The following is a 23628-nucleotide window of genomic DNA, read 5'->3' as shown; positions in this document are numbered from 1 at the left end:
TGATGTGTGTGACTGACAGACAGAAAGAGAAGTGATGATGTGTGTGACTGACAGACAGAGACAGAAATGAACAATGAACAAATGTTTTTATTGAAGGTAAACTGGATAAGCCGGAAACTTCTTTACACCATGCCTCCCTCAAACACAAACACACACACCCACACACACTCACAAAAGATGAAAAAGGAAAGAAAAAAAAATCGGTACGGACACTCGGTGTAGACAGTAACAACAACAACAACTACAACAACAAGAGTTAATCACGAAACAAAAAAAATAGCATGGAATATAACTCAGTCACACACACACACACACACACGCACGCACGCACCAGCTTACGCACGCATGCTTACACGGGCTGATATACACTAATCTTCTGAGCTCCTTTCCCTGTTCACATTGTCAGAGAGCAACGAAAAAAATGTTATTGTGTGGAAGCTCTCTCAAGAAGTTCAAACAAAACACGGTATATAAGATTTGTTTATAATTGTTTCATGAGATATTTTTGGTACTCTTTTTTTAATGATACCAAGGTGGATTTATTTTTCAGATAGTCGGGAATTTCATTCCATAGTTTACCACCAGAATACATGAGAGATGACATGAAAAGGTTAGTTCTCGGACGAGGGATAGAAATGTTATTTTTGCCACGAACACTTTTTTCAGGAAATTTCCTCTGAAGGTAGGATGGTGCTAAGTTTTTTTAATTTTGTACATAAAAACACCTTTATTAAAGATACATTTGAGATGGAAAGGAAGCATGTTTAGTTCTTTGTAGTCGTTAGTATAGATAGAAGATTTGAGGAGAATAATCTTGAGAGAACGTCTGTATATGCTTATGAGTGGTTTCAAGCAATTTTTGCTTGCTAAGTCCCAGCATGTTGAGGCATAGTCGATGTCAGGTTGAATGTATGCGTGAAAAAATAGCTTGCGGGTATGCTGATCAAGGAAATGTTTAATTCTGTTGAGCTGATACAATTTTTTCGATAGCTTTTTACATAAAGCAGAAACATGATTAGACCATGACAGGTTATTATCAATTGTAAGACCAAGTAATTTGTAAGAATTAACTACCTCCAACTCACTGCCAAGTACCTTTGGTCCGAGTAATTTAGATTTGATGTTTTGGCGTTTCTGTCTGGTTGTCACTAGCATAAATTTTGATTTGTGTGGGTGAATTGCCATGTGATTAATTTCGGTCCATTTTACGAGTTTATCAATATCACTCTGCAACTGAGTACATACGACATCGACATTTGTGTCTTTTTTTATGGAGGGTTGTGTCATCAGGGAAAAGTTCACAAGAAGATGAAACGAAAAGTGGAAGGTCATTTATATATATTGAAAATAAAACAGGCCCCAAAACTGATCCCTGAGGAATTCCATAATTGATTGGCATAAGAGGGATTACTTTTGAATCTTGGAAGACAATTTGTTTCCTACTATTAAGAAAGGAAGATACAAGTTCGACAGATTCAGGGGATAATCCATACATGAGTAATTTTTTTGAGAGAAGATTGTGATCAATAGTATCAAAAGCTTTAGCAAAATCAATAAAAACAGAACCAGTAAACAAGTCGTTGTTTATGTTTAAATGCCATTCTTCTACGAGATTTGTTAGTGCGGTGTGACAGGAATGATTTTTTCTAAAGCCACTTTGGTTGGGGTGAAATAAATCATATTTGCTGAAACGTGCTTGAAGATTAAGTTTAATATGTTTTTCGAGGGGTTTGGATAATGTGGATAATATTGATATAGGTCTATAGTTTGCAGGGTCAGATGGATCACCAGCTTCAAAGACAGGGAACACTTTAGCATTAATTTTTTTAAAAGCTTGAGGATTGGAGGATTTATCAATGCAGAGGTTATAGATGTATGTAATGTGTTCAGAGATAATAGGTGCTGAAATTTTTAATATTTTACTATCTATGCCATCCAAACCTCGGGATCTGGACTGTTTTAATGAAGATAATTCCTTGAACACGTCATGTACGCTAATATATGTTAGATAAAGGTTAGATTGTATGTGTTTGGTATCACAGAAACATTTTAGTAACTGCAAGTCATTGGACTGTGTGTTATCAACCTTGACAATTCTTTCGGCGATAGTAGTAAAATGTTTATTTAGGATTTCAGGAGATAGTTCATTTCCAGTCGTAGAAGTTGAATTTTTCCTCGACAGTTGGTTGATAGCTTTCCAGATGGATTTTGAATCCTTTTTATTTATTATCAAGTCACTGAAATATTTCTTTTGGGCAGCCCGTTTCATTGCAGTTACTTTGTTTCTCTGTTTCTTAAATTTCTCATCTTTTCCTGTAGTTTCCAGTAACAGATCACGATACTCTATTTCTAGTTTAATATCTTCAGTTAACCAAGAAGGCTTTTCTTCATGTTTGACACGTTTAGTCCTTAAGGGAGCATGCTTGTTAAAGACAGAAAGAAAGTTACTATACCAAGTTGCAAGAGCACTATCAGGATCGGTACACTGGTAAACATTAGAAAAATCAACCATACATAAATCTGACAGAAATCCCCCTGTATCAAACTTTTTGTAGCTGCGGAACGATATATACTTGTGACTGCACCTGGGGATTTTTATTCCTTTCTTTGACCATGTTACACAAACAGGAAAGTGATCGCTAAGGCCGAATACGGGAACAGATGTTTCTACAACATTGCTAGGGTTAGTTACATAAATGTGATCAATTAACGTTTCTGAGAGCAGCGTCTTTCTTGTTGGGGTATTTACAATCTGTGTTAAGTTGTATGATTCAAAAGTGCGTCTCCATTTATCCTGTGGTTTTAACAAATCTATATTAAAATCACCTAGCACAATTACTTCTGTGGAATAGTTCAAAGCATCTTCCATCATCAGTTCAAAGCGATCATGCCATTCAACCCGTTCTTCGGGGTTTCTGTAAAGAAAACACACAAGGATTGGCTTTGTCCCTTTGAAATGAATCTCTAACCAAATACACTCTATTCTATATTGATCAAAACAACTAACTTGTTTATAATTAACTGACTGATGAACATAGGCAACCAATCCTGTTTCTAGTTTTAATGTGGCATCTCGCCTGAAGAGATGGTATCCAGGAGCAGATATAACATTATCAGAAACTAAATCTGATAATCGTGATTCAGAGAAGCCAAAAGTGTGAAAGCAATCGCCAGAGTTTGATAAAATGGAAGGAATGTCTGACATCTTGTTCAACATATGACAGGTATTCAGATAACCAATTTTAAATCCAGTTTTTGTCAACCACTTCGGGGTAGTGTGGCATTTCTCCATGTTCAAGTAATATGCTCGCAGGGAATAAAGCAAAATAGTTAATGTCCTTTAAGACAAAGATAACACTTACGACACAACACCAATTAGAAATACAGAATACCACACTTACATCTGTACAAAGCAAATCAAGTTGAAATTAATTTGTTTAGATATATCCACGCAACTTCCGTGAATAAGACAGTAAGTTAACAATTATGGTTTAAACGTCCCCATCCGAGTATACAATATGGCCTGATTTGACAATGAGTAATCAGAACATATCAACTAACTGTGATGCATTTTAATTATAATTTACATCGTTTTATCACGAATATCTTGAAACAAAATATGAAACAAAGCATTAAATGTCATTATGTTTAAAGCAATGGCAAGCTCACGGTAGGTTTATGTATACCAAAACATTGTACCATATAATTATGGAGACAAAAAGATGAAGAAGCAACATAGCCACAGCCACATATTACATGACAACAATATGGACCAGCTGCACATAATACAAGTTAGCAGTGTGGCACGGCACTGGGATGATCTGGCGAAGCAATACACCGTGTCCACCACGATGGCATCGGTCGCTGACGGTCACGGTCGTACACCAGGTGAGATGCCAGGTTGACGAGTTGTTGTGCACACTGGCCAACAGGGCTGGGTGGAAGCCAGCTGTGATTGTCGTAGATGGAGCCCTGTGGGGTAGGTGTGAAGTCTTGGGCACCTGGGACTGGGTACTGAGGCTGTGAGAACCCTCCTCTGTGGACATTGAGGGGAGGGTAAGGGACTGGGTACTGAGGCTGTGAGAACCCTCCTCTGTGGACATTGAGGGGAGGGTAAGGGAATGGGTCTGGGCATCTGGGGTGCTGGGAGTAGGGAATCACTGGAAGTGGGAAGGGGTAAGGAGGGGGGGCATATGGGAAGGATGAAAAGGTATGTGGTGGGGGGTACAGACTTGCATTTTCATGGGATCGTCTGGCTAGAGGGGGAGGTAATTCGTCCCCTTCACCATCTGCCACACAGTCTGTAGGTGTGCGGTCCTGGGGCTGAACTCGCTGAGGTGGACGTGCCTCACTGAAGGTGACACGCCGGTCACTCCGGGACGGCAGAAGGGGAAAGTGGGCAGTGGATGATAAGGGAGGAGAGCCTGCATCAGCAAGGTCTGAGTGCTGGGACCAGCGTGAGGAAGCTGATTCACTGCTGACGTGCGGGGATCTCCCTCCATCCCTGTGACCTGAGGAAGGACGTGAGGACCCCACGTCTTCAGGACGGTTGTTGTTTTCTGTACGGCCAGGCTGTTGGAGAACCCTCTTGAAGTTGACGGCAAGGCAGGCCGTCCCTCTTCTACTGGGGTGAGTGGCATCATTATACAATGCCTGACGTGGTGCCCCGTTCTGAGTTACAAAGGCACTGCAGTGGTCAATCATGTCTACCTGCATGCTCATGCAGGCAGAATACAAACTTCTGTTGGATGGTGCAATGGTATTGTTCAATTGATTACGACCTCTAGCAGGGAGAATAGAGCTGAATGCTGGGTACTGAGGGAAAACAACTGGTGCACAGGCCAATGAGTTCACACCATTTCTGGGTTGAAACCGGTCCGGCTGAACAATTATTGATTCCAACATGTACAATAACAGTTAGTATTTGATCTTGTTTTGCTAAACTATTGAACCACTGGGCGAGATCATCAACCGTTATTCCAGGAATGCATACTTTAAAGAGAGGGTCACTGTGAGTTTGTAGCCTCTTAGGGTTTACATGCCTGATGACAGAGTCCTCAATAAGTAACGAGGAGGATTCAGCTGGGATATTTATTTCACCTAGAAACTTGCTTTGGGGTAAATTTTTGAATCGGTGTTTTTAAATCATGTGTTGAAGCATGTGCTGAGATTTCTGGGATGCTTTTCCCTCTATGGGAGTGTGGCATTCTTTGATTTTGGCTTTTGTTAACAGTTTGATCCTGGTTGGATTCTGATAGAACATGAAATCGGTTTTGTGTAGGTACATGTATAGTTTCACTGTTTGAATGATGAACTGTAGAAACAGACTGAGACGTGCTTTCAAGGCAAACATCATTTCCATCATCTTCCTGTGGCATGGAATCACTAGAAGCACTACCAGATGCTGCAGTTAGTGCTGGAGACGGGCCAGAGAACTGGCCTTCAGAGACTGACATAACATTGGGCTGTGGGTCAGAAGATGTCTCAGAAGCATCACTGACAGAGAAATTACACTGGGTGGAAATACAAACAAATGGGGTTGTTTTTTGTCTTACCATGCTTTAATTCTGAATGAAGTGTTCCCAGTTGTGTTTTTAATGACTGGTTTTCTTTTTTCAGACTGGTTACTGTGGAACTAACGTCAGATATGATAGTTTTAAGACTGTCCAGAGCAGAGTGTAAGGACTCGACCTTATGGTCAATGTGGTGTTTGAGTTCATTTTTGAGGAGACTGGATACAAAATTAGCATCACGATCAGCTTGACTATTTAGTATAAAGTCAATGGTGGTTTCAATGCTATGGAGTTTTTCAGAAACAGTCTTGCCAACAATTTTTGTGGGGCAGAGTGTTCGTCTGCGATGACGTTTTGAGAGGTTGGTTGGTTTTGGAGTTGATTTCACCCCCATTTGTGCTTGACTAGCATCTCCTGTGAAAGTCATGCTTTCATCGCTATTTGAATGAGGCTGCACCCTTTCATGTTGATCAGTAACTTTGTCCAAAGGGTCCATGTGAGGCAAAGGAGACATACCAGAGAAGTCACTCATAACGTCAAGCTGTATGCTCCCGTCACGCTGTAACTGTTCTGGTGCTGGGTAAGGGGATACTGGGGGAGTGTGGGCGGTTACTTCCTTCTGGGTACACACAGGGGGAGATAAGTTTAAGCTCTTATGATTATCTGTCAAAAAGGTAAGAGGAATCGAAACTATTGAAGTCTGAAATGTGTGCGAATGTTGGTTTACACAGTACCCATAAGATCTTTCAAGACCTCGCACTCCTCTGTGTCCCATTTAGCACAATCACTACCCTGACACAGTAATGTTCCTGAGTCTTGCCGAGTATAATACAATGACAGAGTCACACGTTTGGACTGTTTACAGAATACACGTATGACAGTCTTGGCCAGATTGGTGGGGACAGGTTCATTAATCCACAGTGGAAGAAAAATGCAGTTATCATCATAATCGTAATCTTTCTTCTCTATCAGTATAAATGTATCGGTAATTGATGCATAGCGATAGCACAAACAATTTCTCCAGGCAATAAGTTCTTTCTCTGGACAGGAAAATCTTTTTTGTAGATTATCAACTGTCGGTTGTAATTTACATTCTCTTATCTCAGCGCTAGTATCCATTGTATTTGATAAGCGTCAATGCATAATTAACATGGTAGTTTATCACATCATTCATTGTCCAGGCACTCGGACATGGGACAAGAAAGAGTCAATGATCCACAACACAGATCACAAACGTGTGAAGCGACTGTCCGATTTAGGGCGCACTGGTCACGCTGACCACAAAACTTCACGTATAGAACGGACAATTCAACGCACTACACACTGGACAGCTCTGAACAAGTGTCAGAAGAGATTTCCTTCATTATTCAATGTAAATAATTAAACATTAAATACGCTCCATACCTTGTCTTTCAGAGAAACACAACCACAGCTTTGCAGTCACATTGTTTTGATAAGAACATCAACAAAAAATCACAATGAAAAACATCCTCTGACACCATTAAAAATACCAAAACACTAGAGCAACCAAAACACCGCTTGTCCCACACGGCCAAACCAGAGAAGAAGAGAAAGAAAGAGCGAGAGGCGTACAGAAAGACGGAGACACAGAGAGAGAGGGAGAGAGAGAGAGGAGAGACAAAAACAGACAAACGGAGAGACAGAGAGAGGGGGGACTGAGAGAGAGGCACACAGAGAAGAGAGAGAGAGAAACGCAGAAAGAGGTACACAGACTGAGAAAGATACAAACAGACGGAGAGAAAGAGACAGAGACAGACAGGCAGACAAAGGGAAAGACAGAGAAGCACCATACAGCAGTACTTACACTGTTCCGAGCATTCACGTTAGTCCGTGCCTTGACAAGACTCCGGCAGATGTCAGCGTGACCTTCTGCCGCCGCCAGGTGCAGGGGAGTGAACTCGCGCTAAACACAAGACAATGCACGCAACATTGAATTACTTGCACATCTTCCAGCACAAAAGCTAAAATGAATAAACAAATAAAAGATAGAAAGAAAGTGTACAACGTACAATTATTGTTGATAAATTTGTGCATTTCTTTCTGTTTTCTACACCAGTCCGGCAAGGACTCCTCTCACCAGAATAAAATTAAGCAAAACAAAAAGAAAATGAAACGAAACAAAATAAGGTATATATTATTATTTTCTTTAATTCATTTATTTGTATATTCATCTTAAATATTTGACTTTTGCTGGAACTTAATGGTTCAAAGATAGTGTGACGGACTAATTTGTGCATTTCTTTATTCATTTGTGGGTTCATTTTCCGAAACTTGATAGTACATTTTTTCATTTGATTATATAGTCTACAAGGTGTGTGTGTGTGTGTGTGTGTGTCCGCGCGCACGTGCGAGCGCGGGTGCGCGCCCGCGCGCGCACACACACACACACACACACACATACACTCACTCACAGTGGTGACACAGTTGGGGTCAGCATTATACTCCAATAAAACATCCAGAGCCTCCAGGTGACCATGCTCTGCGGCCAGGTGTGCCGCTGTCCGGCCATTCTGGGGAAAACAACATCACTTCACATCAAATACATTGTCTTTTACTTTACAGATATATACACACATACATATCTATCTATCTATACATCATTACTGTGGTTGTTTTTGGTAAATCAAGTCATGACAGATCAAATCTGATTCAAACTAAACTAATCCAAACCCATCTCTTGCAATCACGTATAAGAAATAGAGGTGTGAAGAGAAAGACAGACAGGGAGATACAGTAAGAGACAGATGATTTGACTGTTTTCTGAAGGTTATTTAAAAAAAAAAAAAAGCTGCAAATTTCTTTTCACCAAGCCATCACAAAAAAGAAACACATTGAAAACAGAAAAAAATGAAGAGAATGAAGGAGGGGGCAGAGAAGAAACACACACACACACACACACACACACACACACACACACATTCACACACACACCGGGACACACACACACATACGAATGCACACATGCATGCACTCACACACGTACGGAAACACACACACACAGACACACACACACACGCACACACACACACACACACACACACACACACACACACACACACACACACACACACACACGCATTACCAAAGCCTATGACCAAGTGTGGCATTCACGTCTAATGTTAAAACTGAAGAGGACTGGATTATCGGGACATATGTATAACTTTATAAAAGACTTCTTAGAAAACAGAAAAATTCAGGCTAAAATAGGGAATACGTATTCATCTACACGAACATTGCAGACAGGTATTCCTCAGGGCTCTGAAATTGCTCCAATTTTGTTCAACATTCTAATGAATGATCTACCAAAAAAAAACTAACAAAGAATGTTGTAATGGTTCAATACGCTGACGATATATGCATGTGGATGAAAGTTACAATCAAAAAGAACAATCCTGCCCGATATATGAATTACACAAAAAAGCTATATCAAAATGAATTGAACACAGTAGCAAATTATATGAGCGAGAATGGTCTACAAATATCAACCGAAAAAAACACACTTGATGCTTTTTAATAATGGATCAAGTCCAGCAACATTGCCTTCCTTTAAGATTTATGATAACACCCTGGAATATAAAAAAAAAAAGTAGTTAAATTCCTTGGAGTATACCTTACATCAAAATTAACTTGGAATCATCATATCGATTACATTTTAACAAAGGCTAGGAAAACATTAAACTTCTTGAAAATAGTATGCAAACAACCATGGAGCCAGGACATACTCATTCTACTACACCTTTGCACTTCACTTGTTCGGTCAAAACTTATATATGCACAAGAAGTGTACTTCAGTGCACCGAAATATTTATTTAAAAAAATTCAAAGCATAGACTGCAGAGCATATAAACTGGCACTTGGCTTACCAGTCCATGCTTCCAGTAAGAAAACGTACAGTGCAGAGGGAGTATTACCATTAGAGGATCAAAGGGAACTTGCGTGTAGTAAATTTGTCTTGAGAAGTTTAACGGACGAAAATGATTTGGAATCGGAAATAAATTTCAAATCCGACCGCGATTTTCCAAAGAGAGCTAGATCTATATCCTCTCATACCACACTGGGAACATACACGTCAAGTATTTTAACAAATTCCGGCGTGAATAAAACCCCACATTTTGCTAAAAGGTCTGTATTATCACCTACACCTGTATGGGAACTTCAAAGAGCGCACTTTGATATTGATCACACTGCTCTGACCAAAGATGACAACATAAATTTACTTACATCGCATGTACGAATCCATTTGGAAGAGAAATACCTTAATCATCTAAAGATTTTTACAGACGGCTCTGTTGTAAATGATAGAGCTGGTGCTGCTTTCGTTATTCCAGACCTTAACTTTCAAAACTCTTTTCAACTGGGAGAGAATAAATCCATCTTCACAGCTGAACTCATAGCAATCCTAATGGCATTAAATTTCATGATATCCTTTCCGAAAACTATATTTCAGATTCTATTTTTTGTTGATTCTAAATCGGTTCTTCACGCTATTGAACTTATAAAAGAAACGGTTAGGTATGAACTCATTATTGAAATTAACCATTTGATTCACGAACTCTTATTAAGAGGCTCTCACATAACCTTTTGGTGGATTCCTTCTCATTGCGGTTTTTACTATAATGAAAAAGTTGACATTTTGGCTAAAAAAAAAAGGAGCTAGAAGCTCCACGAAGGAGTTAGATTTAAATATTTCGCTTTCACTACTGGAATGTTACACCATGGTAGAAAAAGTCCAATGGTCAAAATTTCAGTCTGAAGAAAAACACACTGGTAACTCGGAGTTACATAAGAACATAAAGAAAATGTATAGTTTCATGGGAAAACATTATCATAATGATTTTCATAAGAGGCAAATCATTTCTCTAATCTGCAGATGGAAAATGAATTGTTTTAGGACAAAATATGTCAGTAATGTTTCTTGCATCTGTGGTGCTCACATAACAGCCGATCATATAGCAACTTGCGATATGTTAGTCTCAAATCCTTGAACTGAAATCATCTTCAGTGTTGACGATCTTCAGCAGTCCATTGCTAATGTATGACTTTTTCAACTCCTTGTTAAACAGTCCAGTTGGTTCGCTGTTATAGTTGTTAGTTTTTCATTAGAAATATGTTATATTGTTATGCTTTTTTGTTTATTTTTTAAACAAAACTTAAATCAATAATTTTCACACACACACACACACACACACACACACACACACACACACACACACTTTCACTTACTCGAATGCGTACACAGTAATTCCCCCCACCCCTCCCACCCCCACCCCCCCTCCTCCCACTCGATTTTTTTCCTTCCCTCGTCTAATATCACTTACAGTGAAAAGACGTTAAACTAAAGAACGAACACACGCAGTAAGCAATCTCTCTCTCTCTCTCTCTCTCTCTCTCTCTCTCTCTCTCTCTCTCTCACCATGTCGGTGTCCTCCACCTCCACCCCCACCAGCAGAAGTCGTCTTACCACCTCACCCTCTCCTCTCTCTGCCGCCACGTGCACTGCTGTCTTTCCTGTCTGCAGGTGAACAGTGATGAAGACAGAAGAGCAGTGAGACACTTGATACAGCTTGTATGAAGTGCAATGAATAACATGAATATAAAGACATGTATTACATGTCAGGTAAAATAACTGAACGTGGTAAAAGGATATCAAATTCAGCCTAAAACAACAGCTACAACAACAACGACAACAAAAGCCCTTGTTGCTCTTCTCCATCTGTTTTGCTGTTGATGTTTGTTGTTTTGAAGCACTTTCTCTGCAAGCCATACCATGGTGACGTGAAGAGTTGTTTCCCTGCACTTGTTTTCCTTTGCGATAATGTTCAGAATCTGTCTGTCTGTCTGTCTGTCTGTCTGTCTGTCTTTCTCTCTTCACATATAGAGTTCCATTTCTGCACACGTTCTCATCATTACATGAATGAGCTAATGAGCAACCTTTTGGGCAAAACCTACCTTCACTAATTAGTGTAATCGAGCAGGCAATCCGTGAATCGTGACGGGGCTTTACAAACAGGACGAACAGGTTCGTAATGGTTATCTTGATATATTCTTCCACGTTATTTCTCACAGTCCAGTTGTGTTAGATATACATGCTTTTTACCAAGTGGTCGTGGGTTTCAACTACTAGGCTACATTCACCTCTGTCTGTCCGTCAGTCTGTCTGTCTGTCTGTCTCTCTCTCTCACGCACACACGCACGCACGCACACACACACAGACACTCACTCACTCACTCACTCACTCTCTCTCTCCCTGATGCCACTATCAAAGCTTGTGTCAATTTGCTGTTCCTTTCCATCACACTGCCTCAAAGTAAAGAATATCTCTTTGTGTCTGTCTCTGTCTCTCCCCCCTCCTCCTTTTCTCTTCATCCCTGTCTCTGTCTCCCTCCCTCTCTCAACTCTAATGATGACTGGTGCATTGAAAAGGGCCTGGGGGAAATAATAGTAATAACTATAAATGATAATGACAATGATGATAATGAACATGATAACACTGTCAACAACAACAACAATAATGATGATGATCATGATGATAATGAAAGTAAAACGTATGAGCTCCCCACAAGCAGTGTATACTCGCCACGCTGCACAATAGCAACTGAAGCATGATCAAAACAGTCATGAGATAAACACCTCAACTACTTTATCTTCACCACCTCAGCCTCTCCCCAGGAATCAATCTCCAAATGCACACACACACACGTACACACACACACACACACACACACACATATACATATATATATATATGCACACACACATACACATACACACCTACATACATACACAGACACCCCCCCCCCCCCACACACACACACACAAACACACACACGCGAGCGCACACACACACACAAACTCTCCTCCCTCCCACCACACACTGACCTTGTCCTTGAGATGCACGTCAGCCCCGAACTGCAGCAGTCTGTCCACAGCGCCCGCGTGACCTGCCTCTGCCGCCAGGTGTAGGGCCGTGCGATCCTTGCTCTGTACAGTCATGACAGCACATAGCTGACAGTTACATGGAAGACAGACAGACAGACAGACAGAGAAAGAGAGACAGACAGACGGTGACAGAGAGGGAGGCAGAGAGAGACACAGAGAGGGGAAGAGAGATAGGGGGAAAGACAGAGAGAGATATACATACGCAGATACAAATGATTTATCTTGTAAAGGCCATGGCTCCTGTAAGTCCACGATTTCTCTCACTTTCACTCACTTTGAGAGAACTTGTGGGGTTGCGAGAAATCGTGGTTGTTCCCCTCCCACGTTTTCTCTCAAATGCGAGAAATCGTGGGGGGCGCCCCCACGATTTCTGACATTGTGTGAGAAATCATGGGAAGTGCCCCTTGTTTTAATCAAATAGATTTCCTTTGTCATCGGAGTTGGGCTCTTGTCTTTTCCCAATGCAAATCTAAGAGAAAAACGAGAGAGAGAGAAAAAGAAACGAGAAATGGGAGCGACGACAACGACGACCATGATAATGACAGTGGCGTTAGCGAAGACATCAACAATAGACGGTGAAGCTGATGACATAGTACTGGTTTTAAAAAATGTGTATGTGTATGAGTGAGTGAGTTGGTGAGTGGGTGAATGAGTGGGTGAATGAGTGGGTGAGCGAGTGAGTATGTATGTGTGTGCGTGCGTGCGTGTGTGTACGTGTGTGTGTGTGTGTGTGTGTGTGTGTGTGTGTGTGTGTTTCCTTTTGTGTGTTTACTTGGCTGGTTGACTTGTTCTTTTCTTTCACTCTGTTTTTTGAAATGATATTTTCATGTTCTTCTGTGAAACCGATAATCCAGTTTCAGTGCAATTTTACATCCGAAAACATGCTGACACAAATAGATGAACAAATGAGCAAGCATGAAACGAAGAACATTCTAAATAAATGTGACAGAAAAGTTTCCATCACAAAAACATGAAAACTATTTGGTCCAGTTTTCGCGCTACCAACATGAGGATAAAGCATTGTGAAACATCTTTTTTTCTATCATATTTATGTAGAGAGTTGAATCATTTTGATGTTATTACCTGTTACATCTCTCGGGAAAGATTCGGTTCAAGTCTTATTATATTATATTATCAATGTTACATTACTTTATATTTTATTATGTAACATCACATCACATCACATCACATCACATCACATCACATCATATCATATCATATTTCTGTTTGAGTTACGTACATTGCCTTAAAAATTTCGTTGTTTGCTATTGATTTTGATGTTGAATTTGAGGTCAGTGCATTGCAGTGATCCATCTTGTGTGAAATACATTAAATAGATGTGTTTCAGTGTCGTTACTGTTGATGTCTTCAAGAACGCCAAAGTCGTTATCATTATCGTATTTTCATTTCATCTCTCTGATTTTTCTGTTAGATTTGCATTGGGGAAAGACAAGAACCCAGCTCCGATGACAAAAGAAATCTTTTTTTTTAATACTAAAATAAGGGGGACTCAGAACATGAAAACATTTCAAAAAACAAAGTCAAAGAAAAGAACAAGTCAACCAGCCAAGAAAACACACAAAAGGAAACACACACACACACACACACACACACACACACACACACACACACACACACACTCACTCACTCACTCACTCACCCACTCATTCACCCACTCACCAACTCACTCATACACATACACATTTTTTAAAACCAGTACTATGTCATCACCTTCACCGTCTATTGTTGATGTCTTCGCTAACGCCACTGTCATTATCATGGTCGTCGTTGTCGTCGCTCCCATTTCTCGTTTCTTTTTCTCTCTCTCTCGTTTTTCTCTTAGATTTGCATTGGGAAAAGACAAGAGCCCAACTCCGATGACAAAGGAAATCTTTTTGATTAAAACAAGGGGCACTTCCCATGATTTCTCACACAATGTGAGAGAAAACGTGGGAGGGGAACGACCACGATTTCTCGCAATCCCACGATTTCTCTAAAAGTGAGAGAAATCGTGGGATTGCGAGAAATCGTGAGCTTACAGCTGTAAACAAACATCGAAAACAATAAAATCATATGAATGACATTAGTAAATGGTCAAATACAAATGATAACTTACAAGAGCTTACAGCTGTAAACAAACATCGAAAACAATAAAATCATATGAAGGACATTAGTAAATGGTCAAATACAAATGATAACTTACAAGAGCTTACAGCTGTAAACAAACATCGAAAACAATAAAATCATATGAATGACATTAGTAAATGATCAAATACAAATGATAAATTACAAACTGAATGATACACAACTGATACATTACGAAATGTAAATGGTATGTGGGTGTCTCTAATGTTTTTTGTGTAATTAGCTGATGTGTGAGATCGTTCAAAGCAGAGCAACATTACACATAGTCAAATTCGGTTTCTCCAGCACATCTGCATAAGCGAACAAATGAGATCACAGACAATGAACTTACGATAACGATGACAATGACAATGAAGGAAAGATGTCAGAAATCCCTAATCTGAAACTTGCTTGCCTATCTATTTTGATCAGTAAATATGCAGGTATAGAATGCATAGAACATGTTATGATCATTGTTATCAACTAACAATCAATAATTGGTCTTGTTTGGAATATTGTAATAAATCTATGTATGTCGCCTTCGCCTGCTGCAACCAAACATAACCAAACCCCAGTTCATATGATTTAACTGTAACATTTGACACCAATTTTCCTTTCCCCCTAGAGCTTAGATCATGTAGAATTCTATGTACTTTTTTTCGGCAACCTTAAACCATTTATTTTTGTTATTTTTAACAGTGGCTAATACATTTTATTGCAGAACTCAGATATATTGAATATCTAATTGTATCACCGTAAATCAGACCATTAGGCGTTTTCACGGTTTCTCTAAGAAACGTTTTCAATGCCAACAAATGAACATAATCATAGCAAGCTGCAGCATAAAAAAGACACCAAATTTCTGCACCATATTATGAATGAGATTGTAGGCTACTTGGGAGTCAAATAGTTTCACAAACAGATCAAGAGCCAAATTCTCTAAACTTGACAGTTTTTGCATAATACATAGTAAAGCATTTTAGCTCTGCTTCCAAGATCAATATATGCAACTAAGTAATTCACTTTAGTTGAAAAATATATCCCTATTCATAAACATTCACTACAGGCATAATCATACCATTATAAGTCCATCGCTCCCTAATTCCTAAATAATCACCTTTTCTATAAAAAAAAAAAAATCTATTACTTTTTGATATGTTTACTTTCAACTGTAGTGATTTTGCAGCAGACTGTTTAATTGTGTTTGCAAACCAGTCAGTTTCAGACATTAAACACCATCAGCAAAGAGAAGGATATATATAACTCTAGATTATCGCTAGTAAATTGTGCATCATGTTTTCCATTTCTCATAATTTCTGAAGTATTTAATTGATAAGATGAGAAAACAGAACACGGATGCCTACATCACCTTGCTTTACACCAGTAGTGCATTGAATATAAGCCATCTAATCCTAGCTTCCACACACGCATACATAACCATTACACGTTTCAATGATTTTCGACGAACACCAGCTTTTAAAAGAATAGGAGAGAGAGAGAGACAGACAGACAGACAGACAGACAGACAGGGGACAGACAGGGGGGTTGGGGTTGGGAAGGCGGAGGGAGGGGTAGACAGCAGGAAGTTGAAATGTGTATCTGAGGAAAACTATTTTGAATCATATAAGTTTATCATTTAATCAGTCAATTAGACTCCAGCTGCTAGAATCATAAACTTTGCTGATACCCTTTCCTTTTACTACAAGAAACCACACATATTTTCACAATTAATCAGTGACCATTCTATTGTTTCATTCATACTGAATTACACAAATGATGAACGTTTTGTCAACATGCTTTTCACGTTCCACTTCCATTGTTTTCTACATGACAACACGGATATAAACAGAAACAAAACAATAACAACAACAACAACAAACAACCCAAAAAAAAACAACTAATAATAATAGAATATCCTTTTAACGAAAACAAATGTTTGAATGCTGGAAAAGTTGTTTCAGAGTGATGCTTTGAAATCTGACCTTCTCCACAGCGTCGACCTTGCCTGGTTCCAGAGACTCCAAGAGGAAGTCGAGAATGTCCACGTTACCACTGTTGCTGGCACAGTGCAGCAGTCCTAGACCTTGCTGGAAAGGCATGGAACACACCGTCTTCTTCCTCTTCTTCTTCGTTCGTGGGCTGCAACTCCCACGTTCATTCGTATGCACACGAGTGGGCTTTTACGTGTATGACCGTTTTTACCCCGCCATGCAGGCAGCCATACTCCGTTTTCAGGGGCATGCATGCTGGGTATGTTATTGTTTCCATAACCCACCGAACACTGACATGGATTACAGGATCTTTAACGTGCGTGCTTGATCTTCTGCTTGCGTTTACACACGAAGGGGGTTCAGGCACTAGCAGCTCTGCACATATGTTGACCTGGGAGATCGGAAAAATCTCCACCCTTTACCCACCAAGCGCCGTTACCGAGATTCGAACCCGGGACCCTCAGATTGAAAGTCCAACGCTTTAACAACTCGGCTATTGCGTCCGTCGGACACAGGGTCGTTTGAACCATATTACTTAATGCAGTTTATAACAACAACAATGACAAAGTCAACAAACAGCACACGTCAAACATAATATGATGTCGTCATCAAGAAATTGATAACATATTAGCGCTGCAGTATGAAAATTTGAACAATAAAGTTTTAAGGCTGACAAATTTCTGGAAATGTTCTACTTGAGTGTTCTTTATTTCTTTCATCCATCTATTTCTTTTTGAGGAGCAGAAGAGTTCGGAGTTGTTAACAAGGAGTAAAGGGAAAAACTAGAATTGAGTTAATTGAAGGGGGAAAACGTTATGGGGTGGGAGGACGGGATATGAGGTTGGATGAATTTAAGAAAGAACAACGAAGAAAAATGAAGAAAATGAGAAAAGGAAAACGAGGAACGTTTTGAATGCTAAGTAAGAGGTGGCCATGGCGGGCAATAAGGAAGGGGGAAAAACAGAATTAACAGAAAAAGGAGAAAGGAGAAGGAGGAACAGAAGGTGAAGCAGCAAAAGAAGGGGGCATCACCTTATTGGTACAGGTCTTGCTGCAGCCGAAGGTGACCAACAGTTTCACGATGTCCGTGTGTCCAAACCAGGCTGCCCACATCACTGCCCTCATGCCGAACTGACCAACACACACACACAGACACACACACACTCACAAAAACACACACAGACACAGACAGACAGACACACACACACACACACACACTCACAAAACACACACAGACACAGACAGACAGACAGACAGACACACACACACACACACACACACACACTTAACAAGCTTTCAAACTGACATGCATTGCTTCCATTTTTTTTTAGCTGTATAGTTAAAACAAGCCAGTGTTTAGTAATTAAAACATATCAGTTACATAATACGTAAGTCAACCAAAGAACACTTACACGTTTAACTACAGTTTCTAATCCGCTCATAAATAATACACAAATATTCATACAATGGATAGCCAACTTATTGATAATAATAATACAGATAAAATGCCAATATGGATTTCTAATTAACATGCGATGCATAAGAATGAAACACATTTTTATGGCTGCAACCATGGCGTGCAGTTAAACTATGGCTTTAGAGAAATAAAACCAAAGACACCCCCCCCCCCCTTTCATTTCGGATGCGTACACTGCAACAGTAGCAAAGGTTTTGAGAAACAGGGGCCATTTCTTCAAGACTGGACAAAGGCTCTTTTCCTATTCTAGACACAAAGAAGAGACAGAAAGACGGAAAACACATTGTTACCTCTGCTTGTTGACACGATAACGAAAATGAGTGAGGCAAAGGAGAGGGGGGATGATATCCAACAAAAATAAGTTCCGTAACTGTTGCTAATGAGAAGGCACATACCTTAACCACTGTTGCTTGCGTTACCCATAGTTTGAATTATATGCCTTTGTCTTACCAACACTGAATAACAGTAGATCTATTCCTGCAAGCACGGGTGTGCTTCAGACAGACATTGGACAACGAAATCACATACATGTCCACCGATGATGATCAATGATGATGGCACAACGCATCGTGGACAGTTCTCGAAAGATAACCATGATGAGTAACAGTAGCCTGCTTGTTTCTTGTTTGATATGACCGTGCTCTGATAAGAAATGGGGATTAACTCACTCAGTACGGCCAGTCCTCTCTTCTCCTCTACACAGACCCCTCGGATGTCCAGTGGGTGTCTGAATGACTCAACCTTTAGCTTCTGTCGTCAGAATTGTGGTATTCTTTGTCAACATTCACCTCTTCACTATAACAGCCTTCCACTTGCAATATTTTGATGATGGTAATTGGGGTGAAACGCTGTTAACGTCGTCTCTTTCGCCGTTCGTATGGAGAGAGTTAACGTCGCTTCGGATTACAAACACACGTACGGACACAATCACAATGGGAATGTTGCGGTCTGCCAGTCTTCAATGTGGAGCAGATGTCAAGATAGTACTGATGACTGGATCTCATACCCAAAGGAAAAGAGGTTTACAACTGAAATTACACAACAAAAAATGATGGATTTCCCTCCGTACTATCATACACTGGTCACCTCTCTGGTGTCTCGTGTAAGACTGAATGCTTTCAAGACAAAGTTTAGCAAAAACATAACACGAAACCAAATACTGTTTCAATGTCAAAGGATTGTTAGGTTACTTACAAAGTCATGCAAAGTCAAACAATTTTCCGAACAAAACAGAAAAGAAATAATGTCCAGCCAATTATTGTTGTTCGAAATTGCTGAACCTCTGTTACATAATCCAATAGGAGCGTTCCTATGACACGACCCTCCGATATTTAATTTTGTTTTAAATTTCTTTTATGTTGCTAATTGCTGTTTCAAATATATTTACGAATTGTTGAGTCTCTTGTTCTCGTTTATATCCTTTCTCTGTATACCCCCTTACACACACCCCATCTCCTACATACACAAACACACACACACACATAACACGTCTAATATCACTCAAAGGGAAAAGACGTTGAATCAAAGAAAGAATACAGAAGGGAAATCCTATCTGCGTCGTTCTTACTTTGTCCTGCAGCTCCATGTCAATCCCTTTGGTGACCAACACTTTGCTGACCGCCAGGTGACCGCTGGCCGCTGCACAGTGCAGGGCTGTTCTGTCCAGCTGTGACAGGAAGTGGTGGACAGGGTACGTACGTGTAGGTGAAATAATATGAATCTCACACACACACACACACACACACACACACACACACACACACAGATGTGTTCACGCACGAGCCCACGTAAGTATAACTATACCCGCGAGCACGCACATACAAATTCACACACTCACGTGTCTCAAAGTGAAAAGACGTTAAATCAAAGAACACTTAGCCACCTCCACGACCCCCCCCCCCCCCCCACACCACACACACACACGTAAACTCGCTCACTGTTCACACAACACACACACACACACACACACACACACACACTATGGCCTTAAATCATATTCCAGACCTTCCGAAAACTGTAGGTTAAGTGAGGTTTTATTATGTGTAGACTCGAAGTCAGTATTACAAGCTATCAAATCTCCAAATTTAAAGAAGCGAATTGAAATGACAATGGAAATAAAACACATTTTTCATCAATTGACAAAACAGGGCATTAATATAACTTTCTGTTGGGTAACTTCGCACTGTGGAATATCTTCAAATGAATGGGTAGACCAAGCCATTAGAAGAGCAGCACGTAATTTCGAAGGTGCAATACAACTCGACGTCCAATTATATAAACATGAATGCTTCAGCAGTATAGAAAATGTATCCAGAAATCGATTTAATAAATTGCTTATAGATTCAAATCATTACTATTACCAATATTGTATAAACACAAAAAATGCGGCTAATCCCAAATATTTTCTAAAATTGATACCTACAGCACATTCGAGACAAATTACAAGTCTCACGTATACATTTCGTTTAAATGCCTTTTGTACAAAATTTTCTAACAATATAGAATGTATGTGCGGTAACTAAATAACTGTAAGTCATTTACTAACCCACTGTCCAAGCATAAGACAGTTAATACCAAAAGCTGTAGTTGATCAGTTTTCTACCAATGTTCCATTGGCCACTGAGCAGAATTTGAAGGATTATTCATTTCTTAGAATGTTTCTGGAAATTTTAAACTCCAGTCCAGTTGGTATCCTCCTTTGATGTATTTTGATTAATGTCGTCATTTATAATTACACTGTTGTAAGTTAATACTTGTTGATGTTGTAAGTTAATACTTATTGATATTCATACACTTAATTTCCATCCATTATCACCTCATTTATTACACATCACTATCACTTTAAATTTTATATTTCTTATAATAGACTTATTTCCATTTCCTCTAAAACATACATCAACACTTTCCTACACAAGTATTCACAAGCATTCCCTCTCTTTCACCCACTACCTCTCTTCTTTCCTAGTAATAACACTTCTCGTGAATAGACGTTAAACTGAAGATCTCACACATTGAGAAGAACGTTAATAACCCTACTTTTGTAATACTTTGAGGTCAACCAGTTTTCTATTGTTAGAACTATCAGACAGTTAAAGACAGATTAAAAACAAACGCCGTACGCTGTTCCGGCAGTTGATGAGCACTCCCTCAGAAAGCAGTTGACGCACGGTGTCCGCATCGCCGTGTGAAGCCGCCTCGTGAAACGTCTGTTCCTTGGTGGACACTGTCATGTCACACATCGCAAGCGTTCTTGACAAACCATCATCATTGTCGTCGTCATCTTCGTCATTAAACCTTCCAGGTTTTCTTTTCAAATCATCGTTACTGACGTTGTCCACTTCATCACTGTCATCACCATCAGCGTGGCAATGATAAGAATAATACAATGACGACGATATCATTACTTTGTCACTTTCAGTACCACGCGCGCACGATCATGCACGCAATCCTATACACCGACATACATGGACACATACATCCCCAAATACTGGTGACAGACTCTTTCTCATGTTAAAAAGAAGCATGCTCTCTCTCTCTCATACATTCAACAACAACATCAACAACAAATACAACAACACACACACACACACGCACACACACACAAACATTCTGCCACTCCCTTTCACATTTCACTTCTCCAGTGAATACATGACATGTACATGATACATACGCACTCATCCAGGCCCGGTATCAGTACTGACCCCCTGCCTCCTTCCCACACCGACCCCCTTAATGCCCCCACGGACGACAGACGAAGAACAGAATTTGGGAGTTGGGGAAGGGGGGGAGGGGGGGTTGTTGTAAAGGGACGGGGATGTCTTGCTCTGCTGAATCATGGTATAAACCTGCTGGTGTGCTTATGACTTAATCAGCATTGTTCCGAGGGCAAAATGATTAATTATGTTTCCTGGGGGAGGGGAGAGAGCCAGAGAAGAGGGCGGAGGGTGGGAGGCAGGACGGGGATGGGGCGTAACTTGGGTTTTGTATTGTGTATGGATTATCTGGAACTGGTGTTATGTTGTTGTTGGTATTGCTGTTTTTGTCACCGTTGAAAACGATGGCGATACTGATGGTGGTGATGATAATGACGATGATGATGCGCTACTGTAGTTTTTGTTACTGTTGATCCTGATGATTATAACGATTCTAATGATGATGACGATGGCAACGACGTTGTTGATGATGATAATTTTGTGAATTACGAATGACTCTTGGGAATGATGATTATGGTACAAATGAAAATGATAATTGCAACGACATTGTTGATGATCACAGTGATGATTATATGAATAACAAATAACTCTTGGGAAGCCGGAATATAATCAATAATATTTGTGATACAAGTGAATGACAAAAAAAAAAAAGAAAAAGAAAAAAAAAAAAATTAGAGAGATATATCAATGTATGATAGTCAGTTGCGTTCGACTACGACCATCAGAACAGCATGGACTGCTGGCGTGACTATCTGGGCTAGAATTTGATTATAATGGAGAGTGTCTTGCCCAAATTACATCCCCAATCTCTCGGCCAAGATGGTCTTAGGACAGTAGGTGCTGGGACGGTTTCCAAAGGCCAACTAGACCCCAAGGCTGCAGCACAAAGGGCCAGCGCAATTCTGCCTCCTAGTTTGAGAGTCATAGCCTTCACGAAAGAATAAGCTGTAAATAATTTCCCATTGCAATAGAGAAACCATTGATAATACAGCCCTCACTTTGCTGTTGGCCCAACAGTGTAACCTTACGTCAATCTGTGATATATGCTGAGTGTTGGGCCTAGTACACACACACACACACACACACACACACACACACACACACACACACATATATATATATATATATATATATTCCTCTTTTCTCTCTCATCTTTTTATTCTTTTCTGTTTTTACTTACTTACTTAGAAAGACATGTTCGCGCGAATGTTCGTGACTGTGCGTGGGCATGCGTGTGCCTGTTGATGTGAATCAGTATCTAGATGCACATGTAAGCGTATAATAATGTGCATAACATTTAGCTGTTCACATTTTATCCGTCGCCACCTTATCACTGATTTAGTACTACATGGATATGGTTGCAACTGTTCTTACATACCAGAGAAAAGCTACCACGACCCGAAACTAAAGTAAAGTAACCTTGACGACCATTAGCCTATTGGCAAAAGACATGTTTTTTGACAGAAAAGCGATGAGCCGTCCACAGACTACACAGACACAGCACGTTCAGCAGAACGCTAGCCGGCTGTATTAATTAACTGCCAGTTAATCAGACCAGGAAGCAAAGTGTCGAACTGTACAATACTATATGAAAACGACCTTAAATACAATGAACGTTAATATCATTGTAGGTTAGGCAACACAGTTATTAGCGAATGAGCACAATGGTTTGTTGAAAGACCGTGACACGCTGAGACAGAATGGATAAAACGGGACAGTGCGCACAAACAAACCAAACCAATCAATTGACAAGTAAATGATATTTAACACACACACACACACACACACACACACACACACACACACACACACACACCAAGAAAAAACAACAACAACAAACGCAAACAAAA

At 40.0% G+C, this 23628-nt stretch overlaps 1 protein-coding gene across 8 annotated transcripts in view; it reads right to left on the bottom strand.

Annotated features, from left to right (window-relative positions):
* LOC143297225 (uncharacterized) overlaps positions 1 to 23628 on the bottom strand; it is a 52987-nt gene that overhangs the window by 9013 nt on the left and 20346 nt on the right. For all 8 annotated transcript variants that reach the window (XM_076609448.1, XM_076609450.1, XM_076609451.1 and 5 more), the window contains 8 exons: positions 21185 to 21288; positions 19633 to 19731; positions 17621 to 17719; positions 16580 to 16684; positions 12414 to 12515; positions 10948 to 11046; positions 7946 to 8044; positions 7339 to 7437 (listed from right to left, as the gene is read on the bottom strand). In XM_076609448.1, coding sequence (XP_076465563.1) covers positions 7339 to 7437; positions 7946 to 8044; positions 10948 to 11046; positions 12414 to 12515; positions 16580 to 16684; positions 17621 to 17719; positions 19633 to 19731; positions 21185 to 21288 — 806 coding nt within the window. The remainder of the gene's footprint in view (positions 1 to 7338; positions 7438 to 7945; positions 8045 to 10947; positions 11047 to 12413; positions 12516 to 16579; positions 16685 to 17620; positions 17720 to 19632; positions 19732 to 21184; positions 21289 to 23628) is intronic.

This window comes from Babylonia areolata, chromosome 22 (assembly GCF_041734735.1).
Source record: "Babylonia areolata isolate BAREFJ2019XMU chromosome 22, ASM4173473v1, whole genome shotgun sequence".
In the NCBI taxonomy this organism is placed as follows: domain Eukaryota; kingdom Metazoa; phylum Mollusca; class Gastropoda; order Neogastropoda; family Buccinidae; genus Babylonia; species Babylonia areolata.
The sequence above is the reverse complement of the archived record's forward strand: the minus strand, read 5'-3'. Positions and strand labels throughout refer to the sequence as shown.